The sequence below is a fragment of the Armigeres subalbatus genome, chromosome 2 (genome assembly GCF_024139115.2).
Source record: "Armigeres subalbatus isolate Guangzhou_Male chromosome 2, GZ_Asu_2, whole genome shotgun sequence".
NCBI classification, from domain to species: Eukaryota; Metazoa; Arthropoda; class Insecta; order Diptera; family Culicidae; genus Armigeres; species Armigeres subalbatus.
This window is the reverse complement of record NC_085140.1, coordinates 369307128-369334869: the sequence shown is the minus strand read 5'-3', so window position 1 is coordinate 369334869 and position 27742 is coordinate 369307128. Positions and strand designations below refer to the sequence as shown.

General features: G+C 36.9%; 2 protein-coding genes across 3 annotated transcripts; one reads left to right on the top strand and one right to left on the bottom strand.

Annotated features, from left to right (window-relative positions):
• The first annotated feature begins 7130 nt into the window (after nucleotides 1-7130).
• LOC134213039 (mitochondrial import receptor subunit TOM7 homolog) lies at nucleotides 7131-7895 on the top strand. Its single transcript, XM_062691537.1, has 2 exons — nucleotides 7131-7729; nucleotides 7795-7895. Exons 1-2 carry the CDS (start codon nucleotides 7630-7632, stop codon nucleotides 7857-7859), a joined length of 165 nt encoding a protein of 54 aa, XP_062547521.1. The 5' UTR covers nucleotides 7131-7629; the 3' UTR covers nucleotides 7860-7895.
• On the bottom strand, nucleotides 7896-27191 carry LOC134213038 (uncharacterized). Of its 2 annotated transcripts, none has more exons than XM_062691536.1 (3): nucleotides 26942-27191; nucleotides 26766-26881; nucleotides 7896-9134 (listed from the first exon to the last, which is right to left on the bottom strand). In XM_062691536.1, the coding sequence occupies exon 3, from the start codon at nucleotides 9132-9134 to the stop codon at nucleotides 8313-8315; it is 822 nt and encodes a 273-aa protein (XP_062547520.1). In that variant the 5' UTR covers nucleotides 26766-26881; nucleotides 26942-27191; the 3' UTR covers nucleotides 7896-8312. The 2 variants fall into 2 exon arrangements, with proteins under 2 accessions (XP_062547520.1, XP_062547519.1); XM_062691535.1 differs by lacking the exon at nucleotides 7896-9134 and adding an exon at nucleotides 9509-10454 and having other exon boundaries at nucleotides 26942-27188.
• Between the last annotated feature and the right edge of the window lie 551 nt (nucleotides 27192-27742).

Genomic DNA, 27742 nt, shown 5'->3' with positions numbered 1-27742 from the left:
CCATTTCACTGTACATATATTCATCTTATCGCAAAACAGAGGAATACATCACCAATCTTTTCGCTTCTTTTTGGTAACATGCGTGCTTACTGCTGAAAAAAATCACAAAAATAATAACAAATCAAATACCTTTCCATTGCTTTGTTTTTGATGAGATGGAAATAGGAGCTATGAGATGAAGTGCCGAACCGTTCCCCTATATAAATTGTAGATCGCTTAATCAGTTAATTAAAAGATTACCAAGCAAAATTGTTTTATTTTCGGTTTAATTTACACCACCTGAAAGTGCTTGAGTACCTTAACAAGACTGTGTAGTTGATTGTAAAAAGGATGCCTTAAATATCAGCCTTTTTCTCTTGAAATCTTTTCTAACCTTATATGAACATATTTCCAACCAACCATAAGGTGTGGTTTGCTAAGAAGTAGTACTTGGGTAGTAACAGCTTGCAATACTTTTTGAGAAATCCCGCATAATCATGAACCATATGTGGATTATTCCTCAAAACGTTCATGACTATAAATAACTTTACCTCTACTGTTCTGGTTGTTATTTATACTAAAGATACACCAACCTTACCATAAATGATATTCACAGTATGGTATGTTGTTATTGGCAAATCGACCATACGGGTAATGGGCGGTTAAGTATAATTACCGTATAAAAAAGGGCATTTTTCAGTACATTAATTTCATAATACAACATGTGGTATGGTCCAGTTATAATCCATGTTTGAGGTGAGAACAATATGAAATATAGTATGCAAATAGTAGAATTATATGACAAAAAATCGGCACACCGTATCCCTTACCTTACCTATAGTAAAAGGAAATTAGTTATCATTTTCTCTCACAAAAAAAGAATACAAGTGTTTGATACATCTTAGTTATTTATTTGTAAGATATATATTTATTTTGATCTCCTTGAAAATAAAATATAAGCAAAGTAAAATTGAGCCAGCTTGTCTTTGCTTTTTCTTTGGGCATCCGGGAAGCTGCATGCAAGAGAATCCAAAATTTACCTACAAAACACGCAGGAGGAAAACCCCTACACTATAAATATGCAGAGTACTTATCGTATTAACAAAATACTTACCAATATCACGTTATTTTGGAACTAAGGGAGCTCTTCTTCCACACTTTTTCGCAACCATAACTGTTGAGAATTGAAGAAAAATTTTGTTGTTTAACACCATTTGAATGGATTACACAAATTTCATTACTTACCAATGATTTTAAGTACAAAAAGTAAGTAGAAATCAGAAAAACAACTGAACAAGGAACATTTTGTTTCCACCGAACTAGTTTTTTCCAACGAAATCAACAACAGCTACACGGGAAAATAATTCTGTGGTCTTTTAAGCATCATTGCTGAACTAATATGTTAATCGCATATTTATCATTGGAAGATATAATTCTTAACTGTGATTCAACACTGGAACAAAACTAAACTAGATTTAGAAGATACATAATTATTTCACAGCCATATATCATGTTGTTGACATACCATGTATAAATTATTTACAGTTTATTATTGTTTATTTCGAAAGAACGGAAGATAAGGCACTATAAATAAACAATAAAATATGACATTATTACATATGATACTATCGATGAAACATGCTGTATGGTATTGATTCTATGTCAACATATAGTTACATTGTACATCTATGATTACACAATTAGTTACAGTATTCCTTAATGCGAGTGAATAGTAGCAAGAATACTGTAGATGGTTTTTATTTATGCGGGCTATCTATTGCTTTTTTTTACCGAGGAATAGAGTACCGTGTTGAAGTACCAAAACAAATGTTCTCACTTCCGAATGGATGGAAGCATTGGATTTTGCTTTACGTCGTTCTTGAACAATCGTTCTTGCAATTAAGACGTCACCCATATATGGAGGAACTGGTGGGAATATATTTTGGTGGGACAAAATTTTTGAACGGGAGTTTAAGACGGCGCTAAGTTTACAATACCTCGGTCGGAATATTATAGAAATGACATGACTAGATGACCAGTTCACGTTTTTTCTTAGATTGAGATATTGTGAAGGATTTAATTGTTGACAGATAAAAAACCATAAACATACTACGCTTGGAAGAATTTCGAAGCAGACTAGCAAAATCACTAGATTAGTTGCCATTGGGTCGGAATAATCAAATCTAAGAAGTGTGGTTACGATTATCTTGTTTCGTAACATTATTTATATTTGGAGATCTATTTTACCCCTCTCTCCCATCCCAATATTTTGCCAAATAGTTTCATCTACATATAGAAATAAACCTTGTAAGTTTCAGCCAGATGCTGAAACATCGATGAAATGGAGTTGCGATACTCACAAACTGGCTAGCAAACAAACAGTGCAGTGTGCAACGGAAAACGAAAAACGACCATTTTTTATCGAAAAAGTCAATTTTCTTCTAAAGTAAACAACTTTATAACCATATTAACCACTTGGTATAAAGTACTAATTGAGTAGAAAAAGCGTGCAAAATTTAAACAAAATCGGTCACTCATTGCCAAAGTTATTGCATTTTTTTGGTTTTGGCGATTTTCGAACAATAATTTTTGAAGCCGTTTTACCCCACTTCCCCTCAATGAAACAATCTGAAAATTTGCAAAATGTCTTCTCTTACATATATGAACAAACCCTGAACATTTCATCCAAATCGGAGAACATCGTTGCAACCTCCCTTGGAAAGGGGGTCGCGCTTCTCGCGAACTGGCTCTTAAATTATTCTCTTCGGAAATCAGTATCACAAGTACACAGCAGTACACAGTTTTGAAAATTCAACGACTTGTAACATTGCTGCTAATTCCATCAAACGAATTAACATTTGGCCGGGGTTCTGCCAAATCACACCAAGCGCCAATGGAAATATTTAATTTTTTGCCAAAGTTTTCCTGTAACAGATTCAACTGATCGTAAATCGCATCGGACTTCACTCAACGCTATAAGTGAGGATATCATACAACAAATGTACGCACGAATTGACATGAAATACTTTCCGTTTTTCTTATGCGAGCAAAATATCACAAGTCAGTCAAAAAGCCGCTTGATGCGGTTTGGCTGAACCCCGACCATTTGATATTCAATTAAATTTGACTGAGTTGTACAAGCAGGCACAGTTTGAATTTAATTCGATTTAAAGGAACAATAAGACCGATTAAATATTGTGTCAATTTGCATGCTGCAAATATGTGCATGAAAATACATTTAAAATCCTGTGTATCTTATCTAAATCTTTTAGAAATACTGGAAATCTTCTCGAAAATTAGAATTTGGGAATATAAATATAAATATCAAAAAGATTACCAGTACCAAAAAAATCCCGCTCAGACCAGCTTCAAACTATTGACGTCGCGATTCAGAGGCCCCAACTAATACATCGCATCTATTATCGCTTCGTTGCATGATGTGTGGAAAGTGTTCGTTATATGCCTCTTTTTGTTAATCACACCTTCATTGAAATTTGGTTAAATTTCTTCTACCTAGAAGGACGAAGACTCAAACAGCAAGGCCAATAAACGTATCCCTAGTAACCCGCTTTTCATTCATGCTAAGCGAATCCTCCACGCTCGTACAAACAACAGCAAGCAGCAGACGGCAGTGATGCTGGAACAAAAAGTACAATGAGCCTTGCGTTCATACAGCAATTAGTTTTATGTAAATAACATTTTTCACGACCGTCGGATCAATTTGCGGTCTTCCAATGAAAGTTTGCTGGTAAAATTTCCTATGATGTAGTTGGATCGATTTATTGTTAGAGAATAATGGGACACCTTGGGGATTTTTTCTTTGTAAAGGTAAATTTCCCCATAGTAAATCCTATGGAAAATTAAAATCGTCGGCGCTAAAATATAGTTTCACCGATTGATCTGAAATTTCGCACAAGCATTATAGGACCCAAGAGGTGTGCAAAAACCATGCAGGAAGTGAAAATTAAATTTTGTCCCACCCTAATGCCCATGTTATCCATCAGGGGGAGAAGGCGGAGCACTGAATCCCTACCCCGACATGTGCTGGTTCTAAAATGTATAAACAACAGTGTTAATTCTCTACCACCTTTTTTGTTATGGCGAGGCAATTTTTATGCACACTTTTGTTTTCGATATTTTATCAAAATTAAAAACTCAATCATGCAACATGTTAGTAAATATACGTCTGATTGTGAACAGGTTTGAATAGATAATGATTTATTGGCGTTTACAAAATTCATGGCTTACTATAACTTAACATCCACCCTTAAGCTATAATTTAATAACTCCTAGAGATGTCCTTGCTTCCATTAACTTGGGGGCGGGTACAGCTTTTGTGAGGATATCAGCTAACTGATGACTCGATGCAACGTGCATCAATTTGATAGTTTTATTCTGTTCTACTTGCTCTCGTACAAAGTGGTGCCTAATGTCTATATGCTTACTTCTAGGGGAATATCCCATTTCCTTTTCCGCTAGACTGATGGCACTTTGATTGTCACAATTGACTTGGATTGGCGATAAGTTACCTTCCAATTCAGCAATAAAGCCTCTCCACCAAATGGCCTCTTGAGTTGCAGCCGAAAGTGCCATATACTCAGCTTCAGTGGTAGAAAGCGCCACAGTGCGTTGTTTACGCGAACTTCAAGCCACAGCTCCTCCGTTTTTTATAAATACATATGCACTAGTAGAGCGCCTTGTATCCACATCGTTTCCCCAGTCAGCATCAGTGAAAGCTTGCAGTTGATTCACAGCATTTTTCGAGTAAGTGAGCTTCCACTTTTTAGTTCCTTCCAGATATCTCAAAATACGTTTAGCAGCAGTCCAGTGCGCTTCCCCAGGATAGCATAGCATAGCATATGTGATTGTACAAATCGTGGGTGGCTATACAATGCTCAATTGAGCAATCTACTGTATATTGTCGCAAATTGGTACTTGGGATTAGTACCTTTTCCTATACAGTAGCAGTTGTATACCTGGCCACGTACTTACAATCACGGAAGGAAGGGAAGGGATGTTAGTTCAACATCTACTAGTGAAGATGCATGCAGGGAACCCATACTACCTTCAGGGTAAATATGATATTTTTTAATAAACGCGTTTGCCCGGTATAATGCAGAAAGGGGAGATGATGACTTCTTTAAATGGACGTGTTTGCCGGGTATAAGGCAGACAGAGGAGATGATGCCTTCTTTAAATGGATGGGTTTGCCCTGTATAAGGCACACCGAGGAAATAATGCCTTGTTTAAAATAACGCGTTTGCCTGGTATAAGACAGACAGAGGAGATGATGCCTTCTTTAAATGGACGCGTTTGCCCGGTATAAGGCACACAGAAGAAATTATGCCTTGTTTAAATGGACGCGTTTGCCCGGTATAAGGCAGACAGAGGAGATGATGCCTTCTTTAAATGGACGGGTTTGCCCGGTATAATGTAGACAGAGGAGATGATGCCTTCTTTAAATGTACGCGTTTGCCCGATATAAGGCACACAGAGGAAATTATGCCTTGTTTAAAGGGACGCGTTTGCCCGGTATAAGGCAGACAGAGGAGATGATACCACCTTTTAATGAACGTGATTATACCTCGATAAAGCACACAGAGGAAATACTGCCTTTTTAAAAGGAACGTCTGCTCGATAGAAGGGGAAACGAGATGATGCCTTCTTTAAGTCAACGCAACTTCCCGAAGACGAACAAGATCTCCCTCTCTCTCACTCTCATACACAAACTCTCACTCACTCACTTCCTCTGTGTCATTAATTATTACTCATTCACCCACTCTCATTCATTCACCCACTTTTACTCACTTAACCACTCTTACTCACTCATCCACTTTAACTCATTCATTTACTTTCAATCATTCTCTCTCTCTTTCTCGCTCACTCTTACTCACTCACTTTTACTCGTTTACTCTTCACCCCCTCGTCGATTTTGAGATTTAGACCACGCTTCATCCAGAATCCGTTGCTTTTACTACAGCGACCAAGGAACAACTTCTACCTTGTTGCCCTAGTAGCCATGCTGACGTGGACCGCAATTGCCTCCAACTCTCTGCATTGTGCATGAAAACGTGCTGCATAATCTCCCCCTGTCATTCAGGAATCCTGAAGAATGCCATACGAAGTGGAACGGGATCTTACGGAGTAAGAATACTTAGTTCCATACTGCATTAAAACAGTTTCAGTTCCAATTATTGTTCATTCATATGAAATTTGAATAAACTTTTATTGAGTAACATTTTTTTCATTGAAATGAAGTATTAACTTGAAATTCGGGGTACTGGCTCATTCGGGGTAGTGTCCCATTAGGGGTAATGGCATTCAGGGTAGTGACTCATTCGGGGTTGTGGCGTTCGGGGTAGTGGCCTTCGGGGTAATGGCATTATGGGTAGTGTCGTAGAGTCATGTTGGACAGTTTTTTTTGCGATAAAAGATTTATCTTCGCTCAACTATATTTCTAAATAATATTTCAAAATATCCACAACATTTTACTTTTAATTTCTTTTCATGCTATTCACGCCCGGATAAAAAATACAATAGAGTTGCATTAAAATATCATGAAAATACAATACATGTTATTGATGAACATTAAATTCTATTGTTTTTATGTCATACCAATCAAAATGCCATAATGTTGTTCTAATAGACGTACAATAAATTCTATTTCCAGTAAAATGTTGGCAATAGAATTACAATAAATTCAATTGTAATGGCAAAAATTTGTTCGAGAAAAAATCGATTTTTTTATTGTAAAGATACATAACAACCCCTGTTTTCTATTGTAAATCTGCCATTTAGAATAGGCTTTATAGTGGAAAACAATATTCTTCAATGTTGTTCTATTGTGAACCACAATAGAGTTTACCGTAATTACTATTAATTTCAGTGTACTGTTACAATAATTTATATTGTAATTCTTTTGGGATTTTTTATTAGGGCGGTGAAATAAAAAACAAATTGATGATCTCGATACAATATTTATTTATCGTTTAAAATAAGTTAAAAATTACACTTATTAGTCATATTGTATGCATATCTCTGATTATAATTACATATTGATCAAGGCTGATATTGGATGTTTCACGATGTTTAGCAATGAAAATAGATAGAAGTTAAGGAAGAAGACCAAATGCAAGCGTATAAGTGAATGATGGAAAACGTAAACAAAAAATGGTGACGTACATATTTGCACGGTTTCTTATGGGAGCTTGTTCAAATGTAGTACCTAGTAAAAACTTTTTCGCCATACACGAAAGGCACGCATATAAAATATGGATTTCCATATCTCAGTATCTATTCTCATTGGATGTTAAGCATTTCCAATTTCGACGTACGTTATTTTGTGTTGATGTTGGCTACGCTAAAAATGAGCACTTAGCAAGGGCCTGTGTAAACAAGTTCAGCCTCGACAGTGTCACATGAGAAGGCCTATTGTCGTCGTCGGTGTAAAAATATAGATGGATTTGGCATGTACCCGATTTCGTCGAGTGATCATTAAAACATCGGAACTGTCAATTTTTTATGGCAGTCAAGTTCAACAAATTTTGTTCTGGTGTTGCCTGACGTTGGTCTCGGATCGCACGTTAAACGTTTTGCATCGAAGTCCTCCAGATTCTGATTTCCTGCAGAGACTTTCTTAGAATTGCCATCATGAATCTATCTCCAGATGCAAAGGATCGTTTGGGGGTGGTGTTTGAGGTGGTGAAAACTGCATTCCACTGGGGTTTCATTCCGACCGTGTTGTATCTCGGTATGTACATTTTGCTTAAGCGTCCGTGACGCAATGATTGAAATTTGTTTACATTGTATTTTCAGGTTTCTCGAAAGGATCGGAAACCGGAATGCCTCCATTGACCGTGATGAGTTTGCTTTGGCAATAGATTTAGCTATGGTGATGTAATAAAAAAATGGAAAAATATCTCAAAAATCTTTTAATTCAACATGTTTTGTTAATCTATTGAACTACCTAATCATTTGTTTTAAATAAAATAATTCTGTTTTATATTGGCTTTGATACATTTCGCCCATTAAAATAAGTTTTTCTAAATGTACATAACATGTACACATAAATACAAGTGGCGTAATGTCGCTACCTTTACATATTTTTTGTTCACTAGGAACAACCTAATGTACTGCTCTGATTCTGCTTGCTTTTCTCACACCAGGCTTGTTGAATACCTACTTATGCGTAGTTTGGACTGACACCTGACTCTACTGTGATTCCTGTACCACGAATACATTTTTTCTATATGCGTTTTGATAGATGACTTTGTACATGTCACGCTGGAATCACTGTCTGTGCCTACCACTACCGAACTTCCATCACCTACTAATCAAAATATTTGAAGTCTACTTTCCTTACCTTTTTGGAGAGATATTTTTCGCTTGTACTCGTACAACTGTCGTGGCGTGTAGAGTTGTTCCTTTAATTTTATTAGTGGTTCGAAAATTTCGTCATTCGAATCTTGCTCGCTGACGCTGAAGGTTGTCGTTGATAGGTTGCTTGAACAGGAAGAGCTTCCGTCGATGGCTGGCGTTGAGTACGATGATAAAGTGATCGAAATGGAAGAACGAGTATTATGCGATGCGCTTGAGCAGGAACTGTCCTTCGATGGCATTTTTTCATGATTGATCACGAATTCTTTGATTGTGGAGAATTGTTCATGCAGTGGACGTTCAGGGTCATATGGTTCTTCGTCCGATTCAGAACTGCCTTTGACATCGTCTTCATTGATCATCGCAAACAAATCGCTGTTCAAAATTATTGGCAAATTGCCCTCTACACGAATATCTTTCTTGATTGTTGAAATGGCTCTCGTATTCTTACTGCTAATAGCTCCATCGTGACCGCTGATTCCCAGCTGTCTTAAAAGAGGCGTGATTTCATTCACGTTTTCCTCATTTAACACTTCTCTGGTAGTTGGCAGATGACCCAAAGGAATAACATAATCTTTGATTCCATTAATTTCAGAGGCCAGTTTTACATTATTTATGTAGTTGTCATCGGTAATGCCACGACCACGTGGCATACTTATTTTTAGCATTCCTGGTGATTCTTCAACATCAACAAGTGACCGCTCGTAATCAGAAAAGGATCTTGAATAACCCCAGCTGCTCAATTCCTCTTCAATGTCATCATATGAGTCGTTGGACATCTGAAAATAACCAGATAAAGGATTTTTGTGATATACCCTACAGACAAAATAAAAATAATGAAAAATTTACAGTTTTCAGTTTCTTAATATAGGCTGTTGAAATTTTACAACTGAAGGTCTCTTTATTTAAGAAGCCATTAGGGCTTATCTGCCGTAATCTGAGAAAGTGACGTAAGCGCCAAATTACAACATGCATGTTTTCCATTTTTCTGTTAAAGAGCTCGATGAGTACTACTCGTTAACACCATTTTGGAAGTAGGGTAAAGAGTAGAGTTGCTGGAGCACCTCAAAAAATCTTCTACGTAATTAGTGGAGCGGAAAAATGCTGTACTGGCTTTCGAAGAAAGTTAATAGAAGTAAACAAATATGCAGAATTACAACTTTAAAAAGATTATAAAAAATTATATATTTTAGCACAATTCAACAACCCCGATGTTTTTTTATTTAATAGTGGTTGGACCAACCCTTTATACCGCTTTCGCCATGCAATTGCCGCGGTGTATAGAAATTTCCCAACGAGTTGTCATGCACCCCGACGGAATAGATTTCCTCGTAACGACCTCTTTCTGGATCGGAAGGCTTAAGCTCATCAGCGGTCATTTTACGCCACTTTTTCTTTTTCCCTTTTCCTCCTTTGCTTTGCTTCGATTGGTTGGAAGATGTACTGCTAGTAGTAACCGCAGAATCCACTGAAGAATTGGTCAAATTGGCTTTCGGATTATGTTCGCTTGGAATATTTTTTACTACAGGAATATTATCTTCATCCGAATCAACAAGTTCTGGAATGGTACTGAACTGCTCTTGTAATGGTTTTTCAGGATCGAAATTTTCCGGGTCAACTATGCCTTCATCCTCTGCAATATCACAGTTTCGAAACAATTCAGCATTTAAAATCACCGGGACATTAGCATCAATGCGTATTTCTTCACTTGGGGCAACAATCTTTCTGGTATTTTTGCTGTGAATCTCATCCCCTCGGCTGCTTAATCCCAACTGGCGCAACATTGGGGTGATCTCATTTTCGGCTGAACTGGCAAGAAGTTCCTGACTCGTCGGTAAATGGCCCATTGGAAACGAGTTGCCCTTCAGTTCGTTAATCTCCGATGCTAGTCTTATCGATGCCATGTGCTGGGGATTAAGTATACCTCTTCCACGACCCCCCACTCTGGACTGAGTTGGCCGATTTCCGGCCGCCTGCAATGATTGTTCATAGTCTGAAAACGTCGTCGAAAAACCCCAGCTGCTGATTTCGTCCTCAATGTCATCTACAGCCGAGCGGCGAGCCATTCCTGATGAATTTATCTTTGGTACACCGAGAAGCTGCAGGAATGAGGAATTTATTTTACAGTATGCTTTCTACAGATTTAAAATATGATGACCATGAGGATGGTTCGAGCTAGCATGGGAGAACTTATTTCAAACGTTTTAATGGGCCGCACTCTTATTCCACTTTATTTGATTTCCTGATGCTAGTAACAAAAATATTTAAAGTTTTTGACGTAGAATTACGTCTTTCGGTAAGATCCCCCTATCTTAACTCCCCCCCTGGTAATTCCAAAGTTCCAAATTTGGGACCGTCACGAAAAGAGGTTAGGAAGTACGAGCTAATAACTCAGACGTTTATCAACGGGTTCCGGAGATTTTAGTATGATTCGATCAGTAAACTCTCCAAGATTCTATACAACTATTGTAAACATTTTATTAAATGCATTTAACTATTGAAAAATTAATTTTGCCGACCAATGTTGAAATTGCACTAACAGTAAATTGCCTACATTTCGGCTATTAGCCATCCGGCATGAACATGCATAAAATGTTGATGATAAAATTTCGTATCCGCTATCGCACTATACGTAATTCTACGTTCCATTTGCTGTCGTATCTTTGATACAACCCTCTACTTTTTTATAGAAAAACTTTGTCTCGCCAAAAACTGATCAATTTCTTGATATATTTTTTTACGTACACAATTTATCTAAAAAAAACAAACCGGTTATTCAAAATAATTTTTCATTTTTTCGACATTTTTATCATAACACTTTTTTTTATTAATTTAGTAAACAAACCAAAATAAGCACAAATCTAACTTTCTATTATCGGATGTCAACTTAGTGTTATATACAGATGATCAAGATTAGAAACTACAGGAAATTTCCATACAAAATGTAAGACAAACGATTTCATCAAAGAGATTGGCTATAATTCTCTTTTTTTTAAACTTCATCGCAATTTTTTTTAAATCTTGATTAAAGTGATTTTTTTTGGTCGAATCAATTATTCACTGCCTTCATCGCAAAAAAAAAATAGTAAAGGAATATAAATTAGCAAAAATTGGGCTGTCTATTCTTGAGTGATGCGCGGTCACACAAATGCCAATTTTATTTCATATAGGGTAACCGTACCCTTGGTGGAAGTAGCACCAATAGTGAAGGTAGTGGGGTTTTAATTAGATTTATCATAATTATGCACTTTACGATAATTTCAGATGATGCGTCGTGCTTTAAATATCCTATTAAATGCAACTTATCCTAAGATTTCACCTGAAAAACTATTGAAAACAACGATTTTCAATGAATTGACTCCCTTGCACCTATAGTGGTGCAACTGTACCAATAGTGGCGAGTCTCATAAGAAATCAATGGATAGCACCACTATGGGAACCAACATTAATTTTTTACCACCATTTTTACCCATTAGTGGTGCAAGCAATATTTTGTTGTTGTTGATGTTTAATGACATCAATCTAATTTTTGTTAGCAAATTCATTAGTTTATCTATTGGCTAATATAAGCTGTAAATTTCCAGTAATTATCGATTTTTAAAAACGAGCAATGTTTTAACACAACCGTGAGTATAAGTAGGACTTGTATAAACGTAACGTATTTAAATTTAACTTCTAACTTTTGGATCTATGGAGTTTGATCATACACACTTAGAATAAATCGCCGAATTCGGTAAAATTTTACCGAAATCTCAACAGCAGAACTGTTCGGTAAATAATTTATATGATTTTCGGTGATTTTGACAGTTGAGCAATGGAAAAAATTACAAAAGATCTGTAAAATAAATTACCGAACAGTTCTGCTGTTGAGATTTCGGTAAAATTTACCGAATACCGTGAAATGAGTTAAGTGTGTAGGTATTGATATTGGAAACGATAACTTAGTTGCTGTGTAGAATTATTAGCAATTTGTTTATTCAAAACTAAGTACATAATTAGAATTACTTGTTTCTAACTATTAAGCCCTTATTTACTCGAGCAAATTTAGGGCATTTATAGATTTCTTATTGATGATAGTATTTAAAGTTTGAAAATTCTATTAATTCAATTTTCAGACTTGGGCAAAATGTGCTATTTTAGGGAAACTGTCCCGTTTTCCAAACAAAGAAAAACAGCACAAATTTAATTGATTCTTTTTTCTAACATGCGTGCTTACTGCTAAAAAAATCACAATAATATGAAACAAGTCAAGGAGCAGTAACCCTACTAAAATAGAGGAGATAATTAGCAGTATCTCCTCTATTTTAGTAGGGTTACTGCTCCTTGACTTGTTTCATATTATTGGGATTTTTTTAACAGTAAGCACATATCAACGAAAAATTATTTAATAATATAATTTCTCAGAAAATGGGAAACAAAGAATAATACATATTGTTTATTTAAATATTCTTCCGTAAATTATTTTTTGCGGACTTTTTTCAAACATTCACATGAAGCTAAATTTTTTAAACTAAAATGGATATTAACACTATTGCTGATTGTGCATCTTTAATTGCTAATGCCTTCTGCGAATAAATGAAAGTAATTATTTCAATCAAATTTTCATTTTCATCAGTGTAGTTGATTTTTTTTGCTGGGGAATCAGAACTGTTATAGTATAACCATGTTTTAATGTACGTGTCGTTTAGTACCAAGCACAACATATGGTCAGTCATATGCCATGACTCGTACCCATCTCGGGATCATGTGGATTATGAAACCAATCACTTTTCGTGGATGAGCAAATATCTCTAATTTTATTCTTCTTCGTCCACCACCGCTGCCCTCGCTGCCTCAGCCATCATCGGCATCTAGCCGTAAACTCCGAGCGATGCGATGGGCAATTGCATCCATAGCAACCGACACCACTGTTCTACCGCTGGCGACTGCATGCTGTGTAGGTTAACACAAACGAACTAAACGAAAAATGCGCGAGCAAATAGCACGTCAGTACGCACTGCTATCACCAATTGTAATGACTCGCACACAGCAGGCACTGCTTCTTTTATACACAAAGAAAATATTGCGGTGGACCCGAAGGCCTGTGACATGCCGCATTCTGATGACCGTGTTAGGAATGGACGAGATTGTTTACATATGAAATTTTTGCTGGCTTTGCAAAAATTGACATTTTCAATAGCTTATCGTTAATATTCTTAAGTTTCAATGGAATAGTCAAATTGCTGGAGAATGTCCGAGTCGATTGATATATAAATCTTATAAATCCATCGAAAGATAAAGGCGCTAGTAACGTTCAAAATCTTCCCTTTCAGCGTAACCAAATATTAAATATTAACAATATAGCTCACTTCATAAATCTCCATATATTAGGCAACGGACAGCATAATCACACCATCTTGCGTCACAAAGGGTAACTAACGCCTGAAAACGATAGCCAAGGGGTGCCATAATCGCAAAAATTACACTTAATTTACAATGTTTAACTATTTGAATTAATTTTTTTAAAATTTTATTATCAAACTTAAGTATCAAAATGGGGTCAAAGGATAATTTCTAGCATATTATTTCGAAATGTCATACTGCATATTGCATTCTACTTTTAAACACCCCTCGAAAGGTCTCTTTATTACATTGCTTGCCCTTTGTGACGCCGCGTCGCTACTGTGTTGTCCGTTGGAATCAGCCAGAGTGAACTATATTGTTAATATAGTATATTTGGCGTAACGCTCTCGATTTCCAAAAATCTAAATGACACCCAGTATAGTAAATAAAGAAAGACGTAAGTCCTACGTCAAAAAAATATTTTCTTTTGTGGATCTAATAATACCTCAACTATTGGTACCGTTACCCTATATAGAAGATGATCAAAATTTAAAAATTTCATGCGAAGTTGTACACTCAAATTAATGTAATGATTATTTTTATGTGCGAAACTCGCATAGAAGTTGAAAATTGATCTGATTTCCCATTTTAAGTGCAACTTATATGAATTATATGTAATCGTAATGGATAACATAACCGACTGCAAGCATTTTATATGCAACGTTCTGATAGTTATTACATGCTGCATATAGAGTTGCTTCTATAGACAATTGAACAGACAAATTGAAAGAAAAAAAACAAAGCAACGAAACGGAAGTTTGGAAACGATACCAAAGGAAAACCATCTAAAATGTTGATATCGACTCAAAGGTAAGTTAAATTACGTTCATGATACCGCCTAAACAATCATTCCGAAAGATTCATAAATATTTGATTCTAGCACTTTACAGCTCATTGCCGCAGCAGAAAAAAAAACTTTGAAAAGAAAATTATGCAGCACCCACCAACAAGACGCTGACGCTCGATCATCCCCCGCCATCGGATACCTAAAACACGTTTTGGTGAGAAGACCGCGGATGTGGGTACGGAATTTGGTGCGGCTAAATTCGATCTCGAAATCAGCAGGGATGAACTGTGTCAAAAGGTGGATTTGGAGCTGTAATCTGCATTTTTACATAAAAACTTTGACCATCCGATAGCAATTCTTAAGCCTTGGGCGCAATGTAACGAATCGGTGATGAAAACAAATATCGATCCGGCCGTTTGCGTCCGTTCCGCTGCATTGCATATAGGAAGCTTAACAATATAATCCTCCGAATCCTGTTGCTTTCCGTTATCGTTTTATTGCATTATGTTATAAATAAATGTGAAGCCATGTGAATAATGACAAAATTACTCTAAAAATATAAATAAAATTGAAAAAAAAGTGCGTTGTTAATCTATTTCGACCAGTAGTTCCAATATTAAAAATTATATGCAATACTAATAATGCCTAACCTTAATTCGTAATGCGTTTTATGTGCGAAATAATGAAAATATATTCGCGACGCACATATAATATATAATGATTAAATCGACAAAAATCTAACAGCTCTGCACATACTTTTTAAGATCGAAACTCACTGGTCAAATTCTAAGTGCAAAACTAATGCAAATAATAAGTATATTATTCTGAGTGTACAAAAAACCATTTGTAAATATAAGTACAGAAGGAATATAAATAAGCAAAAATTGGGCTATCTATTCTTGAGTGATGCGCGATCGCACAAATGCTAACTTTGTTTTATACACGGTTAGAAAAAAGTACCCTTATTTTAGGTACTTTTTTTTCTCTTGCATCTCCCTCCCTCTTCCTTTTGTTGTCATAAAATGAAGAGCAAAACCACTCAACAAGGGCATTAAAGTGTGGGAACCCAACGTTGAGTAATTTCATGTTTACAAAAAATGAGTGAAATTTACCTAACTTTTGATTAATTTCTATTTAAAATTAAGTATATTTTACTTAATATTAAGTGAATTTTATTTAATTTCAAGAAAAAAATACTTAATTTTGGGTTTCCACACTGAACACCCGATTTGGGTGAAAAGTGCCTAATATTAAGTACTTTTTTCTAACCGTGCATATACAGATGGATGAAGAAACTTGGGGTCTGTTCAAATATTACGTAACGCAATAGGGGGTGGGGGGTTGTTTTATTTTTGTTACGATTTGTTACGCAAAATATAGGGGGTGGGGGTCCTTCGAGAAATTGTTACGCGTAACAATTGGGAAAAAATATTTAAATTTTTCAAAAAATAGTTATTGTCGTCAAAATAGCATAAAACACACAAAAAATAATAATTTATTGTATCGTGCTTCAAATTCTACCAAAAACAAGATTTTTTCAAAAAAAATGTATTTGTTACGCGTTACGCATAGGGGTGGGGGTAGTTCTAAATTAGGTTACAGATTGTTACGAGGGGGTGGGGGGTTCTTAAAAACAACGTTTTTCGCGTTACGTAATATTTGAACAGACCCTTGGATGTAAATCACAAGTTGGATGTAATCAAGGCGACCCCTTCCAGTTTCACACTAGCCGGGCAAGAAATGGAGAATATTGAAAGCTTCCAATTAGCGAATAAAAGTTGGATAAAGAAGTCGAATAGGGTTTCTTACCCCATTCCCGGCCTAACATGCGCACGACTGCATTATTTAATTGATATTTATGACTAGGAGCTATTTTTCCTGAATTTTGTGGGCCATGTAATATTGCGATGGGGTTCACCTCTGCTTAAAAAATAGTTATTCTTGCTAAAAACCGCTCGAAAAAGCTTTTATTTGATTTAAAATAACATGGTGCAGCACTCATTTCAGTCATAGCCGATTGCTTATCCGGCATACCCCAAGTCTCTTCGGCATACGCAATATTTTACTCAATCTCTCTTAGTTTTCTGTGCAGTGAGCCGGAAATGGGGTCCATAGGCCCAAGTAGTGATTTACCCTATTTGAAAAAAAAAATCACCGGAAAGCAAACGGATTTTTTACGTAAACTATGGTAAATGTTCCATTTTGGACCCCTTGAGGCAGTGCTTACCGATATCTGCTTATATGTATCAAATGACACGATTGAAATAGACGGAAATCATACCATTTCATTTATGGAAGTTTCTTCTATGAAATAGAAATTTGAAATTGACATCAAGTGTTGATAAATCGCTGAGAAATTTTCTGAAATGAAAATATTCTTCGTTTTGGACAAATGTACACATTTTGGACACCCCCAAATAAGTCTCTAAGTAAGTAAGAAGTGAGAAACAAGAGGGAGAAGTGGGAAGGCCGAAATGAGAAATTAGAAGTGAGGGAAGATCCATAAAGTACGTCACGCAAAAAATGGCGATTTTCAACCCCCCCTCCCCCCTTCGTCACACTTTTTGTATTAAACCTCTCAAATTTTTGTATGAGTCGTCACGTTTCTCGGAACCCCCCTCCCCCCTAGGAGCGTGACGTACTTTGTGGATGGCCCCTGAGAGGAAAGAAGTAAGAAGTGAGAAGTACGAAGTGGGGAGCGAGAAGTGAGAAGTGAAAAGTGAGACGCGGGAAGTCAGAAGTGAATAGTGTAAAGTGAGAAATAAGATAAATATGTGAGATTTGAAAAACGAGAAGTGAGAAACGAGAAATGATAAGTGAGAGCCGAGAAATGAGAAGCTATAAGTGAGTAGTGAGAAACGAGAAGTAATAAGTGAGAGCCAAGAAATGGGTTGGAAGCGACAAATGAGAAGTGAAATTAAAAGGTGAGAAATTCAATACGAGAAGTGAGATGTAAGATGTGAAAAGTGAGAGCCGAGAAATAGGTTGGAGGCGACAAATGAGAAGTGAGAAATTCAATACGAGAAGTAAGATGTGAGAAGCGAGAAGTGAGAAGTAAGAAGCCAGAATTGAATGGAGAGAACTGGGTTGTGAGAAGTGAGATGGGAGAAGTGAGAAGCGAGAAATGAAAAGTAAGATCTGAGAAGGGAAGGCAATAAGGGTGAAGTTAGAAGATAGAAGTGGGAAGTGGGAACTGAGAAATGAGAAATTAGAAGTGTGGATTGAGAAGTGAGAATTGAGCAGTGAGAAGTGCAAAGTGAGAGGTGAGAAGTGAGAAATGAGATAAAAATGTGATACGTGAAAAGTGAGAAGTTATAAATGAGAGCCGAGAAATGAGAAGCTACAAGTGAGAAGTGAGATTTAGAAGTGAGACATTTGATACGAGAAGTGAGATGTAAGATGTGAGAAGTGAAAAACGAGAAGTGATAAGTGGAAGCCGAGAAGCGAATGGAGAGAAGTGAGTTGTGAGAAGTGAGTTATGAGAAGTGAAGAGTGAGAAATAAAAAGCAATCTGTAAGATGTGAGAAGTGAGAAGGGAGAAGTGAGGTGTGTGGTGTGTGATGTGAGAGGAGAGGAGCAAAAAGTTGAGAAGTCAGAATCGAGAAGTGAGAGGCGAGAAATGAAAAGTGAGAAGTAAGATGTAAAATGTGAAAAAATGAGATGTGGGAGATGGGAGATGTGAGAAGTCAGAAGTGTACCACGCGAATTTGACGTTACACGTTTCATTGCTTGGATTGCAATCGTGGCGTCATGCTCGTTTAGCTACACTAGTTGAGAGTTCGTTTGGCTACCCACGTCTTCACCTCAGCTCGTCTATAGAACCTACAGTGTCTGTAATCTAGACTACTTTCCGATTTGGGTACAATATTTAGACCACTACCCGGGATGTCACTCTCCTGTCCGGCCCGTACAACATCCCTGGCTTGGGTCGTTATTTACGTGACTATTTTCACCAGGAATTTATTCCATGTACCACAAGGAGCAAGCAATTTATTTGAAACAGGTCGACAGACCTTTGTTTACGCGTGTAGATCGAAAGGCCTTGTTGCAGGAATTTCTTGGAGAGACAAGAAACTATGCTGTGTACACATTATATTCTATCTACAATAAGTAGCATGTACCATATATGAAACAGGTCGACAGACCTTTGGTTACGCGTGTAGATCTTAAAGCCTTACTTAAGGATTTTTTGATAGCCAAGAAGTTATTCTTCATTCACATTTTATTCTATGTACCACAAAGAGCATGCACCATATTTGAAACAGGTCGACAGACCTTTGGTTACGCGTGTAGATCAAAAGGCCTTACTTCAGGAGTTTCTTGGATGGCCAAGAAGTTATTCTTCATACACACCGCAACTTTCCCGGTCGACTGGATGCAAGGTATCTTAGTGAAGGTGCCCAAAAAGGGTGACCTGACTGTATGCGATAACTGGCGAGGCATTATGTTGCTGTGTACCGTTCTCAAAGTTCTGTGCAAAATTATCCTAGCCCGGATTCAGGAGAAGATCGATGCGACTCTCCGGCGGCAGCAAGCCGGATTCCGTGCCGGAAGATCCTGTGTGGACCATATTGCCACGCTCCGCATCATTTTGGAGCAGGTCAACGAATTCCAAGAGTCCCTTTACTTGGTATTCATTGACTACGAAAAAGCTTTCGACCGTCTCAATCACGAGAATATGTGGGGCGCCCTGAGACGCAGGGGGTTCCTGAGAAAATCATCGGCCTCATCGAAGCACAGTACGAGGCCTTTTCGTGTAGAGTGCTGCACAATGGGGTCCTGTCCGACCCTATCCGGGTCGTAGCTGGTGTGAGGCAAGGATGTATTCTATCACCGTTACTGTTCCTCATCGTAATCGATGAGATTCTGGTAGATGCGATTGACCGTGAACCAAACCGCGGGCTGTTATGGCAGCCTATAACCATGGAGCACCTAAACGACTTCGAATTGGCGGATGACGTTGCACTACTCGCGCAACGGCGCTCTGATATGCAGAGTAAGCTCAACGACCTTGCCGATCGCTCCTCCTCGGCAGGTTTAGTCATCAACGTCAACAAAACCAAATCGTTGGATGTAAACACGGTGACTCCTTCCAGTTTCACAGTAGCCGGGCAACCAGTGGAGAATGTTGAAAGCTTCCAATATCTTGGTAGCCAAATGGCGTCAGACGGCGGTACCAAGATCGACATAGGCGCACGGATCAAGAAAGCAAGGGCTGCCTTTGCGAGTTTAAGAAATATCTGGAAAAACAGGCAGATAAGTGAACGCACCAAAATACGAATTTTCAACTCTAACGTGAAATCTGTGCTGTTATACGCTAGCGAAACATGGTGTGTATCAGTGGAGAACACTCAACGGCTGCAGGTGTTCATTAACAGATGCCTGCGGTATATAATTCGGGCCTGGTGGCCTCACAACTGGATCTCAAACAACGAGCTCCATCGTCGTTGTCACCAGAGGCCGATAACAACAGAAATTCGGGATCGGAAGTGGGGCTGGGTCGGCCACACTCTACGTAGGGGCGGAAACGAAATCTGTAAGCAAGCATTAGACTGGAACCCAGCGGGACATCGCAGCAGAGGCAGACCCAGAGGCTCATGGCCGCGAAGCCTCAATAAAGAAATAAAAGAAGTCGACCGAAATCTAACCTGGCAACAGGTTAAAGCGATAGCCGGGCATCGCTCAGAATGGAGATCTTTCAAGTCGGCCCTTTGCACCACCGGAGGTGTACAGGATCCATAAGTAAATAATTTTATTCTATGTAGCACAAGGAGCATGCACCATATTTGAAACAGTTCTATAGACCTTTGGTTACACGTGAAAACCACAAAAAAAAACGATTTTTAGTGAAGTCGTTTTTTACGCGGTAGCTTCCGCGTAAAACCGACTCCGGTGTATGTATACAGAGATGTTAAGTGAGAGACTTGTACATTCTCTTTAGGATTCAATCCCTGGTTATGATGGTTTTTGATAATCAATGAAAGTCACTGGAGTGCACTGCTGTGCCTCCATTAAATGATTTTTTTTTGTTTTCTTTACTTGAACTTCTTAAAATCTAACATTTCATCTCCATTTGTGTCTAACATTACTTTCTATTTCAGGTTTATAGTAAGATAATGAACCTTAGCGATAGTTTTTTTGTGCATACAGAAAAATTATTTTTGAAATTTTCACCAAACTAGGAATCATCAGTATTGTGATTCGTTAATCCACTTAGGACTTAGAAGAGCCTATATTAACACATGGCTAAATCTTCTAAATTTTGACTAAATAAATCATAGCTTTTGATATATTTGAAATTGTATTGATTCTTGTATTCAAGTTCTATAAATACCATTTTTTGAATAGGGGCCCTCCTCAGCCGTGCGGTAAGACGCGCGTCTACAAAGCAAGACCATGCTGAGGGTGGCTGGGTTCGATTCCCAGTGCCGGCCTAGGCAATTTTCGGATTGGAAATTGTCTCGACTTCCCTGGGCATAAAAGTATCATCGTGCTAGCCTCATGATATACGAATGCAAAAATGGAAGTGCTTAATGTAATGGACACTAAGCTGCGAGGCGGCTCTGTCCCAGTGTGGGGATGTAATTCCAAGAAGAAGAAGAAGAAATTCCATTTTTTACGTATTATATCAAACATGGATTATTTAATACACTGACACGCTTTGCACTTTCGGTTATTGATTTTGTATTACCATGTATCACTCTGATAACCAAAAGCCTTCAAATGAGTTTGAATTGGTTTTATTTGTTCATATACGCTTAGTAGAAATTGTTTTTTTTTTAAATAGAGAAATGCATTCAGTGTTGGAAAATTTTCAATTCTTGATGTTCATATCCTAATTTTTGTGGCTGGAATTCAAAACTACAGAGAAAATCAACTTATCAATGCACTAATTTAATGTGTTATGGAAACCAACATAAAAAATATTTGTATTTATTGACACGCGAGACAACTTGTGCAAAAGATAAACTTAGTAGGTTAATAAACTTTTACTCTCGCATGTTGAAATGATTCATTATTTCACGTTTCAATTATTCAACGCATTGTTTTGAATGGCCTTGTATGATTGTGAAGTGAAATTGAAGAATTCTGCGCATTATCCCATTTACCCACTTATCCCACTGTACCTTATGGGTAATATTGATCATCTCCACAAAATCAGAATGCATTCCAATGATTTTGTTATTGCTGTTTCAAATCTTCTAAAGTAGGGCTAAACATGAAAACTTTTGGCATTTAAGATCAATTTTAAATTCTGTAAAGTTTACATGAGGATATGAAATTCCATGCAGGTAATGTTTTTTTTTTCAATAGCTTTCTTTGGTGGAGGAACATCTGCAAATCTCGGGTACTTATTCAAAAGATTTTGTCCAATTTGTCCAATCTGATAGCACTCCAACGCAAACCATCACCACAGACAGGTAGGGAGAGCATTCGGCTACCTGTTAGTGGTCTCGGTTTGTGTGGGAGAGCCATCAGATTGGACAAATCGACGTTGGAATCTTTGTTTACAAAATCACATACGTCATTTTGAATAAGTACCCGAGAAATGACGTTTGAGAAGAATCCGCTGGGGATCTCCCCCTACTAATACAGTCGACTCTCTACATCTCTCCCTATGTCAATGGGCTTCACAGTCCCTTCAATCTACACACATTTTGCGATCTACATCTCGATAACCTCAATATCTCAATGTGCTTTGGTCATATTTTATTCAGGATTTGCTGGTTCTCCCTATGTTGATACGTATAGGGGAAATGTACCGGTTTTGGCCACGTTAGTGCCTAATTTGGCCAACCCTGAAAAATGCATGTTTTCCAGAAAAATATCGATCAGTTTCAACAGCGAAGAAAGATAAGGGTCTGTTCACAAATTACGTAACGCAAAAATTCGAGTTTTTGACCCCCTCCCTCCCCCTTGTAACAAAAAGTAACATTTTTGGTACCCCCTCCCTCCCCCATGTAACGCGTAACTGTGAAAATTTTAAAGGCAGATTTGTTTTCCTTCACTGAAGCATGTGGGTTTTGCTAGTTTTGAACAGGTTTTAAATGGTTGAGCTAAAATGTAATTGCTTAGATTGAAAACTCTCTGGGTTGCCTCTGTTAACTTTGGCTTAGTTTGGAAGATCTAATCATGAAACACAATACCAATCAAAGCGACGTTCCCGAGGTCGTTCCATCAAATAATATAATCTGTAAAAATCGTGAATATTCTTCGTGAGACAAAAAATCCTCGAAATGTAGCAACAATTTTTCGAACAAAACTCGATGTCTTTTAGAATTAAAAAAAAACATCAAAATAGCCATAGGTCTGAGATAAAAAGTAAAAAAACTACTAACATGGGACAATTATGGTTAGTATAGTTTTGAAGAGGATAGGTTGATGCGTATTCATCGACTTGATCATGACATGTCAGCAATTACTGTAATCAGTGATAAAAAACATTTAAAATATTTTTTTATTCGCGTTATGCGTAACATTTGGTAGTACCCACCCCCTCCCCCACCTTTTAGTGTAACAAAGTATAACGCAAGTTGGACCTCCCCCCTCCCCCTAAAAGCGTTACGTAATTTGTGAACAGACCCTAAGGGATATACCGTGACCTGCCCTCATTCCGCGCATTGCCTAATACCGTAAATTTTATCCAAATTGATGAATATAGAGGTACTGTCTGTCATACACATCACATTATTTGGTGAAATACACAAATATATATCAGAAAATGTTAGCAAATTATTATTGTGGGTATTTGTGACGTAAATTAGGCGCTAAAAAATAAATGTAAAAATGTATGGCTCGACCAGCCAAAATTTGCATCCGCTTAGCAAAACGCCTAAAATTATGGTTATATTCCCAAGTCTTGTAACTTGATTTTTAAATGATATTTACTTCCAATATCTCATTGAGCCCAGTTTTACAGCTATAAAAAATGAGCTGGGTACTGAAATGGTATTTAAATTTCTTGTTTTTGCATTTATATTGATAAAAACAATTGTCGCGGTATTAGGCCATCTTCTTCGCCAGTAGTGCCTAATACCGTGACTAGGCTATACCGTGAAGTTGATAGTCAGAAAAATAAAACATAACGATCACATTGAATACATAGACCACTAGACAATATCGAATAGGTATTGAAACATTCATATTAAATATCTACGATATTTTATGCGTAGGATTACTAGGGAAGCATCATTCAGATGAATTACATATTGCAATATGTATTATTCCAATACTTCCTCAAAGAAAAACTTCTGTTGAAAGACTTGAAGATGGTATATATCTAATGAACATACAAATCGTCTTTATTGTGTCGTTCAGCACATACGAATACAATATCATTTAGGCGATATTTACCACAGACTATAGACGTAAATATTTTTCCTGTGTAGTTTCCTTTAGAAATGAAGGTAGAGTATTTTTCATCTGAATACAAATCCTCCCATTGTCTTCAAATCTACTTACCCAAGTAACCACCAAGCATTAATTCATGCATGTAATCAATCACAGATCAGCATATTAAATGCTAATTGCATTAGATCAGTTTTACCGATGTAAAGATGCATTTATTCATCGCCTGTCAAGCAACGATACACTAGTTCAGCGTTACGAATGCAGCGATGCATTACATATGTTTTATTTCAAAGTAATATAATTATATAATAATTATTGTCAAAGTAATAAGGCATTATTTCGGTCGTAAAAGGGCCTTTTTTCACTTTAAGTCAACTTTAATGGCTGTATTATTTGCAAGCATATATAGCTCCATGGTTACTTGGGTAGACACTCGATTGGATATCATCTATCTAAAACCTAAAGAAATCTGAAGTAAATTATTTGAAAAATTAATAAACGCTGTTAAACCGTCAATATTGAGAAAATGCTAACTTCCCAAGGAAATGATTCTCTTCCCAGTAGGTATCTGTGTAAAATAGTAAATTTTTATGACGTTTTTTAGTATGTATGACTTAATAATTTAATTGAAATTTGTATATGATTCAATTTTTTCCACATTTTATTGTAAATGTGCTCTTAAGCTCATCATTTGAGCTTGTTTGATAGGGCACGGTATTAGGCAATTTTCTGCGCGGTATTTGGAATCTTCTTCGGAATGTACACGGTATTAGGCATATTCATAAGTCAAATGTCGAATACTATTTTCTTCATTTTTTTATGAGTTGAAGTACAAAACATATTTTTCCCTTCAAATGTATTTAATATTGATTAAAGTGACATAGGATAAAATGCCCAATAGTGGACCCCCTAGTAGCGAAATTTTGCTCTTTTTGTCATAAGGAGTAGAAAATTTCTCGCGTAACATATGATTACGGCTTATATACCAAAACCATGATTTTTCATTTTCTAGCATAAACGATTGCTTTGTAAATGATTCTTTATCGTAGGTAAAACTCCGTACTTAATATCTCTTAAGAAACACATTTATTGCTATTTTGAGTGAACGTCTCATGAACAATGTGCACCATAGTGGTTTTTAAATCCTTTGCTGGCGCCCTTAACTACCATGCGGAATGTTTGCTTTGGTTTTTAGGCCGTTCACTTTATATTGTTTATTTAGAAAAACTAGCTTCAAGTTATTTCAAAATGTATATTCTTACTAGGTTTTTGATATATCGCATAGCAGAACTACTCTGACTAACAAATCTAGACAAATCCGATGGTGTTACTAGCTTTGAGCAAACGGCTTAAAAACCAGACGTGTTGCCGGTAATGCGAGTAAACGGCGCGACTTTTGTTTTAGCTGAAATTTTGAAGAATTCGAATAGTTTTTCAATTAATCTTTATCTGCTGTTATGATATAACCATTTACGAATGGCATTGACATGGTTTTTGCAATGAAATGAGCTTCTACTTCAATAAATGAATTAAATTACTCATAGAAAACTTGAACCTCATTTTTCTCGGCTCAGCATTGTTGGTTTTTCGGCCCTAATCATATGTTGCTCGAGATTTCAACATATTAATTCTGCTTGACATCTAATATCAAGTTCCGCATCTCTTCTTCACGATACATACATAAAACACTCAAATACACGACATTTTAAAGTCTGACTGAATTCGCTCTATAGTAGACCCCCTGGAGGTCCATAATAGGAATTTGCTCCCCTATAGTCGACACTTCATTTGATTTTTATGTTCCGTCTCGGGACTCTCGTGTTTATTTTTTTTAGAATTGTAAAAAATTATTAAATTTTACTTTCCATAGCATTTCCAATGCATCTAATCAAATCATAGGAGTGTAAGGTAGGTTCTCCCGATGGAATTTCATAGCAAAATGTTTCCATTGTGCTGTAATCATGCAAAAATGGCTGGGGCTGGAGGGTTCACTATTGGGCACTTTACCCTAGTTTTCAAGGGTGATTGTTACAAATTGAATTTTATATAGCGAATTTATTGTGGACACGTCCTTAACCCCACGGTAATAGGGCATGTCACGGTATCTCCTGGTAGAGCTAATAAAACCCTCTAAAATTGTTTAACTTTTGGAGTTTTGCGAGAAACTGGCCAAATTAGGAACATGGCCAAAACTTGTACAGTTACCCTATTCAATGTTCTAGGCTACTAGACCATTTTTGAGCAATAACAAACACATCAAAATAGAGCTTGAAATAGGGACATTTTTGTTTTGTTGTTGTTTTTCATAGTAACAAGGTTTTTTTTCGATCTAGTAGGTACCCATTTAACCCTTAAAGGCGCAAGGCGATTTTTTTAGAAATCGTCGAAAGTATTTTTAGCGTAAACTACCATTAAAATTATTAACATTAAACGTATTTTCGGTTTGTTGTTTTAAAACAACATTGCGCATTTAAGGGTTAAATACGTCTTCCATTATTCGATATCTATATCGATGGTCCCTACAATATCCCTTGCTATCTGATGCTATCGAACCAAGTATCGAACAATATTTTTAATGAGATGAGTCACTTAAGTGGTGCGTCTAAATTACAATACCAAATTTTCAAAACGACTTATCTGCTTTTGTAAACAAAGATTCAAATGTCGATTTGACGAATCAACACCATCAGCAGATAGCGGAAACCTTCATCTACATGTTGATGGTGTTGCCTTGCGTGGGAGTGCTAGTCAGATTCGTCAAATAGACGTTTTAATCTTTGTTTACAAAAGCAGATAAGTCGGTTTGAAAATTTGGTATTGATTGCTCCATCATTTGCAGATCCATTAGCACTGACTCCCTTTACGGTTTTCCATGAAATACCACACTTACCTTTAATCAGTTCTTATCCAGACAGATAAGTACTACCAGCACCAGATTTTGGGAAAAATAATTGATCAATACTATTCGATGATGAACGACCAGACAGCTTCTGACGCTTGTCCTTCCTGAAAAATGTACAAAAGGATGTATGAAAACCTTGACTCATACTAAAATGAACAAATTACTTAGTTTTTTTCCGGTAAATTTCAATGAATAAATTCTAAGCAAGCAGCTAAAATAATATATTTTAAAACACAATAAAAGTAATAGGCTTGGAAAAAACACAATGGAGAAATTAAAAAAATGAAAAGCGTTCACAATGACGACGCTTGGTCGGAATGGCCTTCTTCGTCTTTCGCTTCCTGAACCTGTTGTTTCTTGTCTTTTGGAGAGACTGATCGTCGACCGTCGTCGAAAAATGAAAACACGCGAAGCCAGCTGTTGCCAGGGTTGCCAGCTGATGATAACGGTTCATCGATTATCATCAAACGCGCACTGACAATAGGTGTCCGCCGTTTTACCGCCTATCACTTGCTATCAAATTTCAGTATGGGCCTTTTCACGAGACGTTTAAAAACAGCTGATTTTATCGTCAATTGACAGTTCTTCTATGAAAGTGACAGCTTCGGACTTGCAGGCCTGTTCAGCGGTTGTAAACAAGTGCAGTCTCGGCAGCAGGGATGCCAGATGATATTTTCCAATGTCTTCACAGTCGTTGAAAAATGTCTTCAAATGTCTTCAATATTAAGATTATGATTACCAGCGAAAAATTTCAAAATCTAATATGTCTTCTTCTTCAATGGATCTATATTCCAATTGGAACTTGGCATGCTTTTCAACTCAATGACTGAGAACAACGAGAATCGAACTCATTATCTCCGGACTGGCAATCCTACGCCTTTGCTCGCAAGGCTACTGGAGACCCCAATAGGTGTGTAACTTCAATAATCTCCTTGTATTACTGATGTTGAATAATGTTAATTTTT